Below are 12,374 nucleotides of genomic sequence, written 5' to 3'. Positions count from 1 at the left end.
AAACCACAAAGGAGGAAAAGTTTATTTGTGCATTGTAATACTGTTTTATTTTTTAACACTTTTAATTTCTTGTTCAGTATGCAGCTACTAGCTAGAATGCACTGGGGGTTTAATCTTTCAAACAGAATGCACCAGATGTGTATAGAAAATCGTTGCATATGCATAAGCACTTCAGTAATTTAATTGAGTTCATACTACCTAAATTGGTGTTTTATCGTACTTTATCCTTGTGCTAATTCAGCATTTTGGGAACAAAAGAGGGTCAGCCAAGAGAATAAACAAAAATTATACGGGGGACTTTTCAATTTGTCCAGGAGGCCGCCTAGATTTTAGTGTTATTTTATTTTATTAGTCATTAAGTATGCGCATTTGTGATGAGTTGCTACTAGTTGGGGTGCACTTGAGCATATTTGGGGTATTTATTCTTTCAAAACAGAATGTGCCAGATGTATATAGAAAAACATCTGGGGTATTGATCTAAGTTTTTTGGTTAATCCTTGGCTACCTGTTCAGTTTATTTAATTCAGTTGCTACTACCTAAATTGGTGGTTTATCTTACTTTATCCTTGTGCTAATTCAGCAGTGTAGTTCATTTTTTTTCCTGTCTTCGTAGGGGGATGCACGGCAAGTACCACAAGACAACCGGGTTCACCAACGCTCGCGCTCTGGGCATCGTGCACCCGTTCCTCCCGCCATTACAGTATGCCAACTTAACAGGTGCACTAGGTTATATTTATGTGTACGAGTATCTGTGACAAAATTGGTGTAATTGCAGGTGGATGCACTAGTTCGTGCATCGGCGGCACGTTCTAGGAACCCCCTGCCCGAGAAGGTCCCGGGGCTGCACGCACGGAGCACAACGTCCGCACTGCAATTTCTACCGGGGTATGTATGACCAACGGGTGATGTGCTAAATTTCGGACGACTTTATTATATTGTTCCTTTACTAACCAACCGTTTGCCTGTAGGGATTCAACCATGAATTTGAAGCCATGACTAGGGACTTGCTCACGATAGCCACACGGGTCGCGTAAACAATAAGGAAAAACCAAACAATAGCCTTTGAGGACTGAAATTTCCAGAGGGTTGGTAACGTGGCAAATCTGTTATCAAGGTGGGCCCGTACGGGAACACCACAAAGCGGCCCCCAACCAGCTCAGCCTCAAACTGTGACGCCCGTCCATCCAGACGATAATCTTTGGCGAGACTCGCAATTTTTAAGGGAGCTAGACCGGGTGGAAGAGGAAGCAAGACGGGCAACGCTACCAAGGCAGACAGGACATGTGACATCGGAGGACACAGGGGGGTTTGAGCCACCGTCATTTAGCCTGAGATTGACACAGGAGATGGCAACCACGAGGGAAGACGGCAACACGCCAGGGCCGTCGTCTGTACACACGCCAACTCAGCAGGTGAAAAGTGTTAACAGGTTAAGCCTTTGCATTTACGCGCAATTTGCATGGTATTTTCTAACTTCCAGGTGTAGGTACCCGTGCAGGCGCAGCTGGGAGGGCCCAGGTTAGGGTCAACACCTCAGTCCGTACCCACAAGGGTGAGAGCGTGTCCGGATCACCAGCCAAGGACCACTACTGGGGCAGGAGACCAGCATGGTGGCATGTTTTTCAGCACCGGCAATGGGTACCCTAACATTCCATTACCACTGGTCTATGTCATTTGGATGTGGTTGTTCAACTCCCCACACAGTTACCGGTAAGTTGCATGAATCTCGCATACGAATATATAAAAGCCAGCTGTCACAACCGCATTGTGTCTAAAAAAAAATACAGGAATGACGTTCTATTCCGCATTGGCACACGCATAGTGAAATGGACGCAATTTTTATCGTTAAAGGCAAGGACGAACGTTTGTAAACCGGTGGTAGATACATGGTGCTCGGTGCTCAAATCAAGGGAGCACCCGGGGGGTCGGGAGGTGCCTTCTCGACTGTTGGTCTCAACATCTGCTACGGTATTGTGATCCATGCAATTTAATTTATACTCTTTTCAAGACAGGGAGCACATGAATGCTATTGGTTATATATATCTACTAACTGTTATTGGTCGCAGATTGGGACGGTGGTGAACGTCGCAGCCGGTCGGGATCAAAGGGTAACGTGGTTTCAACGACGTCTTGATACTGAATTCCAAACAACTTACCACGTGGGGACAACCACGTTGGACATGGTAAGATGAGAGTCATGTTTAAAATAGGCGGTTTAATCCGCAACGCACAGCGAACAGCGTGGGCTAACCCCTATAATTTGTGTTGTGCAGTATTTCTTCCCCATATTCCACAAGGCACGTTTCTACGTGATGTGCATAAGTTTTAAGCACAACGGGTTTGTCATCATCGACAGCTCACCAATGACCAGCATGGGTACAGAGATGTACGGTACAGCGCCAGATGAATTGGTAAACACCACACACTCTCAACACTGAATGCTATTGGTTATGTATACTCGCACACCTTGTTATCTAATGACTGATTGCAGAGGGACCTCCTCGCCGTGTACCTAGATACTTAGCAGCACACTGTTTGAGCTCTACGATTGAGGAACATGCAGCCTGAGATGATGCAGTTGGTGTGGGTTGACAACCCTATCAACGGTGACTCTGGAGTGTACACGATGAGGCACAAGGAAGATTTTGTTGGTCAAGATCCCAGATATTGGCAGTGTGGGCTGGGGACGGGGGATACTGCGGTCATTGAAAATATGCGAACGGGATTTCTGTACAACATCTTGCTATGTACGGTCAATGGCAACATCGACAATATCCTCACACAAGCAGGGGAGTATGATCGCAATAGGACCGAACAACTATTAAAAGGGGTGTCACAATGTAAAACGGGTATGAGGTAGTGTGGGGTTGGATGATATTGGTGGGAGGCAGTGTAATTTTAGCTGCTTAGTTTTGTTTGATTTTGTGCACAGCTTGAGCCAAGTGCAATAGGTTCCGAACAATGCAAATGTAGGGTAACAGACTAAGAAATTATGTGCATGAATGGGGTTGTAAGGCTGCCTAGGTATGTTTAGTTTGCTGCACATCCCGAGCAAAGTGCAGTAATTCCCAAACAATGCAAATGTTGGGTAACATACTAATAAATTATATGCATAAATAGGATTATGCCAACAGTAATATGTTATGTATAGTATGTCACGCAAAATCGGCACCGTATTGACAAATGCGTTGATATCACTTAATATCCTTTATTATCTATCACTCGGGACGGCAATGACATATAATTAACTGAGCTTGATCGGGGAATATAAAACACAAACCCACTGCGGTGCACAACATATACCACAACTTAGATGCAGCAAAACTCCAGACCATGTTGTGTTGGGTAACACACTAATAAATTATATGCATAAATGGGATAATGCCAACAGTAATGGCATATAATTAACCAGCTCGATGGGGGAATATAAAACACAAACCCACTGCGGTACACAACATATACCACAACTTAGATGCACCAAAACTCCAGACCATGTTGTGTCTCTTACTCGGAACGGCAATGTTGCAACAGTAATATGTTGTGCATCGCAATCGGCTCTCAACTCACTAATGAATTAATAGGACGGACCAAACCTCCAGAACATGGGGTATTTCTAACTCGAAATGCTAATGTCATATAATTAACAGGTCTCGGTGGGTCAATATAAAGCACGAACCCGCTGCAATGCACAACATATGCTACAACTCAAATACATGTAGCCATGAACTACGATGTCTATATTAATATCCAGGAATGAGTGATAAAAATATATAGACAATAGAAAAACACCATCCGGCTGCATCGGTCATTGCGCTTGGGCAATTATTGCCACAAAAATGAACTAATGAAATGGACAAACACTCCAATGTTCTTATTAATAACCAAATACGAAGGATAGAAACGTACGATAAATAAAATTGACTAGAATTCCGATGTCTTTAATAATAACCAGGGACGACAAAAATATATAACTAATAGAATGGACCATCCGGGTGCACTAATCACTTCAACGGACAGCTGCGGGGGTTATGATGCGCGTACTCGCCACACACCACGCACTTTCTGCAGGCCTTGCCACTTCTCTCAATGGCTAACTCCCGTTGGCTTTTAATTCGCTTGCCGGTCCATTTGTTTTTTGCTTGAGCTGGAGGTTTAATGGTAATGGACGTCGGCGGCTCCACACCACAAAGAGCCGCGGTGGCAACACCGTTGCCCTTTGGGGGGTTAACGCCCATACCATCGCTCAAGAACTCGTCTCTCAGTTCCTTTATTACCTGTAGCATCCACGTTTGGCGCACTATATTACTTCCAACCATCGCGGTGTACCTATGTATCTTAGTCCACAACCGGTTAGGCCCGAATTCTAAAGGGGGGCAGTCAGAACATTGAGCACACCAGCTAGCTAGTTCTTCCTGCTTACACTAGCGTGTTGCAATGTACCGCGACGGCAAGCTCGCCATTTCGGCATCTCTGAACACAAGAAACATATGCCGGCAAACAAACCCCAATCTTTCAAACAACTTGCAGCTGCATGACGCAATACTCAAAGACGGCATATATTCAACAGTATGGACAACGTTGTACTCCCCTTTAATGTCGTAACAGATGCACTCACCATCCGCACGGATCCCCACAACCTTACAATAAAAACATGCAACTTCGATCTCTAGCTGGAGCTCATAAAAAAACTGTTAGGGTGAATACCTGCGCTGTGTGTCGCTCCAATGCTAAAGGAGTTTTGAACTCAGGCAATGACCCCTCACTCTCAGCATTTAGTTTGGTTTGTCTGTGCCGTTGCGTTTCCAGGACGCTCTCGTATTGCACATAAAACTCGACCAGACTACAATGTGGGCGTGTGCTTTTACCGTACACACGGTTCTCTGATTCTGAATGCGATGTGGTACGTAGAACACCGCTCATGGGTAAATCTACAAAATATGATGGAATCCAAAATGTCGTTCTGTGTATAATTTGGTGAACCATCGATGCCTCGTTAAGTTGTACTTTTCCATTAACGACTGCCATTGCGTTTCAAAATCACCAATGCCAATGGTCTCATTCCACACAACGTTGTTAAGCTGGTTTCGGAAAGTCTGATCTTTTGATAATTCGGCCCCTGATTTCTCACTCACTTTGGTCATGATATGCCACATGCAGTAACGGTGCCGGCACTCCGGCAATACCTGTGCAATAGCACTCTTCATAGCCGGGTCTTGATCAGTTACGACACACAAGGGGCTCTTTCCCATTGCCGCTTTAAATCTCTCGAGAACCCACACATATGAGTCAGTGTCTTCTCAAGTAAGCAACCCGCCAACAAACGTAATGCAGCGTTTATGGTGGTCTACCCCGGTAAAAGGTACGAACACCAAACTGTACCTGCAGCTCAAAGAGCTCACACGTTAGAATGTTGGAAACAAATGTAGTCATTCGGTTGCCGCTAATGGGGCACCCGTGGGTAGTTAGCATGAATACTATTAAATTACCACAAAATTACACTAGCGGGGTATTCGAGTTAACACATGTTACCAGGGAGTTCACCCACATGTAGTGGACAATGCGTTTTACGTCATTATTATTAAATGAGCACTAAAATTCAGTATGACTAGTGTACAATGCACTTAACACCAAGAGTAATGAGTTAGCACTAGAATTAAGTATGATTAGCATGCACTTTACTGAACATAGATGAGCGAGTGGGTGAATGATCATCCAAGAAAAGAAACATAGGAAAAACATGTGCACAGGAAAATGGGAACTACTGCAAAAGATAATACTTCAGATACAAACATACAAATCCCTTAATTTGCATCGAAGATACTTGTTTTCACTGCCATCGGTATCTTTAGTGTATAATGCACTTTACAGAATCAACACAATGAACGGGTAAACATTTCCATACCTGTTCGTACCATACGTTGCATCGAAGGATATCACATCACCAAAACTCAAAAAACTTTGACGCCCGGTGTGGTCAGCCCAAAAAAGACACGCAAGATGATTTTCTTCATCGAGATAGTAATCAAAGAAAAAGTTCTCACAAATGTCACGTTTTTGCTTAAACTTTGCAATGATCATCTCTCCGTCCTTGTCGTGAACGTATGACTGGAGGTCACGTTTCAAATTATGGAACTCCGTGTCAGTTGCACCAATGTTGGCATACGACCCCACTGATTCCTGGTATAACCGGAAGCCTTTAGACCCACCCACGTTAGCTTTAACACAATTCGTAAGGAACGCTTGCTGGGCTACATCTAGTTTACGATTGATTCGCATAAATAGCTTCAAAGGCTCGGAGCACATGCGGTGGGTGTGTTTGAGAACAAAAATGCTAACGATGAACCCCACGCCTTTGTCCTTTGTGATGCAGATCCGAGCATTGCAGTTAACCCTGTTAGATACCCGTCTCCTGCATTGAGTGATCGAACCACCATTGGCACCCTCCACGGGTTTTGGCGGGCTCCGACCACCACCTTTTACGCCTTCCCGACTGCATAACAAATAACGCGAGGTTAGTTGGCCATCACGACCTCGCTTTTGTGTGTCGTGCCTCACAGAGAAGCCACATGTCCTGGCGTTGTTGATATAGAAATACACCCCCTTCTGCTAGTGTTTTGAAACGGTAACTGATAGCTGGGATAATTTCACTGTCCACGGCAGGCCACCAATATTTGACTGGTATACTGGTATACCCACCCATGCCCGCACTCTCTTGCCCCCTGACATCTATAAAAAAAAAAAAGAGTTAACAACACCTGAATATGCATACTAAAATATTAAACATACCGTCCAGTAATAAATGCAAATGCAAATCCAATTAGTTATTTAACTAATTAAAAGTAAGGGAAAATCTGAAACAAAACAACTCAATTAAGCCATATGCGATTTGGATGTTGGATTACAAAAATCAGCGTCTACTGAAATTAGCTAACCGGTTCAGATGTTATCCTTATATTAACAAATAGGACCATGTGAACGAGTCCACTGAATTTAACCCCCCCCCCCCCCTCCGCCCCCACAAAGCAGCCATGCTTTCGCCCCCACCCCCACCCCCAAACCCTCGCTGGTCTAATGCATTACAATCCATAATGCACCATTCCCACTCCTTATCCCCCCCCCCCCCCCCCAATTAGTCTAATGCATTACAGGATATAAGTGCCAAAAAAAAAAAAAAAAAAAAAAAAAAAAAAAAAAAAAAAAAACACAAGAAATAGATAAAAAATGATGTGAATTGTAGTGCAACCCTCGCTACCGTAGTCATCTAATTGGACTTGACCCTATTACTTCAATCTTTTTTAAGCCAGGTTATATTATTATTATTTTTTAATTTTCTATTTTATAGTTCGTTCTTGCATCTTTCCCAGTTCTTTACTATTTCTTCTGTGGTTATAATTCAATATATGACAAAGAAGTATTCGAGCTTTCTGTAAGGTTTAGCCTGAGATGTCCTTGGTCAAATGTGATTGTAGTACACATGTATATTCTTTTAGTGAGTTACTAAAATAACTACAGCCAAGACTAGAGCCGTCAAAAATGGATTTTACTCGCCGGGTCGACCCGTCCCGTACCGCCGTAGGTAGGGGACGGGTTCTTCAAATTTTGATCCGCCAGGAGGCGGGCTTTTTAGCCCGCCCCGCCTGGGTCATGGGTCAGGGGGTCGGGTCAGGCGGGTCACGGGCTTAGCCCGCGACCTGCTAATACATATATTTTTAGTATTTAATACATATTATTTTTTGTGTTATTTTCGTTTGTGTAATTGTGTTAGTGTGTTATAACTTATAGGATTATAGATTTATAGGAATACAATACTAGGTAGTGTTACTGCGTTAGTGTACTGTACGTCCATATAGTGATTTTTTTTTAAGGATATTGTACAGTGATTTTTTTTTATAAAAAAATTTAACACGGTTAAAAAATTGATTGGCGGACTAGACCGCCCCGCCAGTGGGCTTTGGCATGGCGGGGCAGGCCGGCCACATTCTAAACCCGCTAAGAGGCGGGCTTTTTAACCCGTCCCGCAACGAGGACGGACTTTGGTGTGTTTTGGCTCGTCCCGCAACGAGGACGGACTTTGGTGTGTTTTGGCTCGTCCCGCTCCGCGAGACCCTTTCGACAGCTCTAGCCAAGACTATATTCTTTACTAGAGAAAATCCAAACTGCAGGTACCTTTACGACCTCAGCTATCACAGTTCCAAGTTTTGTTCCTCAAACTCCTAATTTTGTTTAACTCTATATTCATTTTCCCTATTTCCCTATGTATTAAAAATCAGTAGCAGCTATGGTTTATACCATTTCCTTAGAGAAGTTCTGTGTGAACATATTGCAGAAATAAATTCATAGAGTTAAACAATCCATATAGAGTGCATTGTCTAACTCTATATTCATTGGGGGCGGGTATACCAAGGCATTGGTTGGGAGCTCTGCCTCAATTTTCAGAATTGACTGAATCGGTGGTGCAAGCTCAATTTACTCAATATAGGAAGTTAGAAAACTAGGAGGATGACAAGCTGGATGATTAAGTTGAATGAAGGTTTTAAACATTCTAAAATTTAAGTTCTGCCTTCTTAGTGATGAGTAATGAATGACGAATTTAAGGCTCAAAACACAGCAGAGTGTAGTGTAAACGTACAAGGTTCCATATAGAATTGGAGCTGTATATATTCCAGTGTCTGGCCCTGGAGCAGAACGATTAAACATTTAAAACCTCCACATAATTTGAATGTAGTTTTGGACTAGTGTCCACAATACAATGTGGACCTAGTCCATGGTGTATAAGTATAACTGTAGGTTATATATGCATGAAGGCATATCTTTGGGTGTACAGACATGAGTCAATTTTGCAACTCCCAGTAAATCACTGCAAAATAAAAATTCCTTCAGCTTAGCTTGCATATATGATGCTGAGCTTTTTCTTCACAGAGCAGTTGGGTACCAAAGGAAAGGTGTTGGCTTGCATATATGTGGCTTGCTCCAGTGCATGCTAATTAACTAGTTAATCTGGAACAAAACTACTCAAATAAGCCATAACCAAAACAGTAGGATCCAAGTGCATGTTAAACCAATTTTGAATTAAACATCAAATTGATGAGTAAAAGCCGGGATCTTTGCAGTTGTGTATTACAGAAAATCAAACTACTAATGGAAAGAAATAAAAATGGAGTGTGCACTGCACGCAAGCTAGTAGATAGATTACAAAAAAAAAAAAAAAAAAAAAAAAAAAAAAAAAAAAACGAACAGGCGGCGGAAATCGGCGTACGAGATAAATGAAGAACGGACCTGCAGGATCACGGCGGAGGGGGGGCATGCCAAACGTCACGCCGTGGTCGCCGGACGTCGCCGGTTCAGGACTGCCCATCGTCACACGCAATTCGCCTGGTCTTCGTCACCGCAAGGGCGGGGAGGGGGGGGGGGGGTGGGTTGAAACGGAAAAAATGCCAAACTCACGATTAGTAACCGGGAAACACGCTCAGGTTTTTGAATTAGGTGACCACAAACCGAGAAATGCACACCTACATGGCAGAGCACGGGAAAAATATTAGATGGATGCACACGATTTGTTCTCACGTTCTCAGCTAAGCAAGTGTTCTCATTGGAACCCTACTATATATATATAATATATATATATATATATATATATATATATATATATATATATATATATATATATATATATATATATATATATATATATATATATATATATATATATATATATATATATATATATATAAAAGAAAGTTCAAATGCGGCGTGGTCTTCCCGTGCGGCGGTGCGGCGGAATTTCAGAATACACCAACAGTGTTAACAATATGCACCAACAGTGTAAGGAAAATACACCACAATGAAATGCAATAAAACATCAAAAAATGCACAACAGACCCAAAACAATACACCATATAACTCACCACCCCCAATGGTGTATTTCCGAACAGTGTATGGTGTTTTTACTCACACCTAATGGTGTGTGTTTGTGATGCGTACCTAATTTTCGTCTGTTTTTTGTGGTGTATTTTCCTAACGTTGATGGTGTATATTTGTTGAACTATTGGTGATGCCGCATCGCCGCACCGTAAGACACCGCCGCACCTGAACTCGCATATATATATATATATATATATATATATATATATATATATATATATATATATATATATATATATATATATATATATATATATATATATATATATATATATATATGCATACGCGCGCGCTCGCACACACACACACACAAGGGTTTAGGTGCGGGTATAGCTTCCCGTGCGGTTGTGTGGTAGACACACCTTAAGCATTAAAATTGCGCGCTTTAAGTAAACAAACCACGCACCTTAAGCACACAAAAAAAACACCTTAAGAACATAAATCACGCACCTTAAGTAAACAAACCACGCACCTTAAGCATGGTAACGACAAATTATACTGTGGACCGCGGTCTACAATGCATTGTGGTCCAGGCATCAAATATACACTGCAGTTTCATTTCAACACAACTACAATATCATTTTGATATAAATACAGTTTTGGTGGACAATATACACTCAAATATGTGATATTGTTATTCTGTTTCATTTTGTATACACTGCAGTTTCATTTCAACACAACTACAGTTTCATTTCAATTTAATTGCAATTTCATTTGATAATATAATAAAAATAATGTGTGACAGTGTAAGTTTAGATACACTATAGTGTCTGCCATTTTGGACCATGGTCCACAGTATAATTGCTACCTTAAGTACATAACAAAGCATATTAAGAACACAAACCACGCACCTAAGGTTTTAAAATGGCTCACCTTAAGTTTCACACAATTGACGCACCTTAAGAATACAAATCACGTACCTTAAGAAGGAAAACAATTCACCTTAAGATGGAAAACCACGCACCTAAGCACAAAAACTACGCACCTTAAGCACAAAAGTCATGCACCTTAAGAAGGAAAATCACGCACCTTAAGTTTTACAACTACTTACATTAAGCACACAACCCACTCACATTAAGCAAAAAAATCACGCACCTTAAGCACAAAAATCACGTACCTTAAATTTGACCTAGATGCAAAAATTACCAAATTGCCACCGCATTTTTTTTAAAAAAAAAATTTGATAATCCTGAACATTGATTTAAGTAAGAGATTTATCCGCACAACAGAACTAGAGACACTCAACCGCACGAGAACTGAATTTTATATATATATATATATATATATATATATATATGGTGGGTGGGGTGAGGTTTTTGGCGGGGTTCTACACATAGAAGTATAGAACTCTTGTTCAACCCGACCCATCGCAGTTTTATTTTTTTAAGATTCACCTTCAACCCACTACCCACTATCACAGCAAATTATGCCGTGGAAACGTGCCCACCTTGCAAGGTGGGCACGATTCCAGAGTCATAATTTCTATACTGTAGATTCATAATTTTTCTAATTAAAAAAATTATTTTTCACTTGTCGTTAACGGCGTTTTTCTCTTCGCCTAATTGCATTATTTCGTCTTCAGTATAAATCTACAGTTTAGAAATTATGAATCTACAGTATAGAAATTATGAATCTACAGTATTAGGTTTGTGAACATGTGATAGAGCTATATGTTCATAATTTTATAAATATATGTTCATAATTATAGAGATATATGTTCATAATTTTCGATATTCCCAATTGTTGAACTCTATATTCACAAATCACAGAACTATATGTTCATAATTTGATAACTATACAGTTTCGAAATTATGAATCTACAGTACAGATATTATGAATCTGCAGTATAAAAATTATGAATCTACTGTATAAAAATTACGAATCTACTGTATTTAAATTATGAATCTACGGTATAGAAATTATGAATCTACAGTTTAAAAATTATGAATTTACAGTATAGAAATTATGAATCTGGAACAGTGCCCACCTTACAAGGTAGGCACGGTTCCACAGCATAACGTTCCCCACTATCACTCAAAAAAAGAGTTAATTACCGAAATGGTCCCTTGACTATAGCGAAATTACCAATTTAGTCCTTGACTATTTTTTTGACCAATTAAGTCCCTCAACTTTAAAAATCTTAACCAATTTGGTCCTCCGTTTGTTTGATCGTTAGTCAACCGTTAACTTGGGACCAAATTGGTAATTTGCTATAGTCAAGGGACCATTTTGGTAACTAACTTTAAGGGTGGGCAATTCGGTTCAGTTTTCTCGAACCAACCGTACCAAACTAGTTAGATTCGGTAATATAACGAACAACCGAACGGTAATAGATTCTTGTATACCGAACGGTTCGATAAAAACTCGAACCGAACTGAATTTGTTCGGTAAAAACCGAATCGAACTGAATACCGTTTGAACTTTGGATTGCTATTTTGTTATATATTAGACTT

General features: G+C 41.0%; 1 protein-coding gene across 1 annotated transcript; it reads right to left on the bottom strand.

The window, feature by feature from the left end:
• Nucleotides 1–5,862: 5,862 nt before the first annotated feature.
• On the bottom strand, nt 5,863–6,700 carry LOC109154042 (protein FAR1-RELATED SEQUENCE 5-like). The gene is made up of 2 exons (XM_019301922.1): nt 6,567–6,700; nt 5,863–6,490 (listed from the first exon to the last, which is right to left on the bottom strand). The coding sequence occupies exons 1-2, from the start codon at nt 6,698–6,700 to the stop codon at nt 5,863–5,865; spliced, it is 762 nt and encodes a 253-aa protein (XP_019157467.1).
• Nucleotides 6,701–12,374: the final 5,674 nt, after the last annotated feature.

Source organism: Ipomoea nil, unplaced genomic scaffold (genome assembly GCF_001879475.1).
Source record: "Ipomoea nil cultivar Tokyo-kokei standard unplaced genomic scaffold, Asagao_1.1 scaffold2580, whole genome shotgun sequence".
Classification (NCBI taxonomy): domain Eukaryota; kingdom Viridiplantae; phylum Streptophyta; class Magnoliopsida; order Solanales; family Convolvulaceae; genus Ipomoea; species Ipomoea nil.
This window is presented reverse-complemented; position numbering and strand designations above follow the sequence as displayed.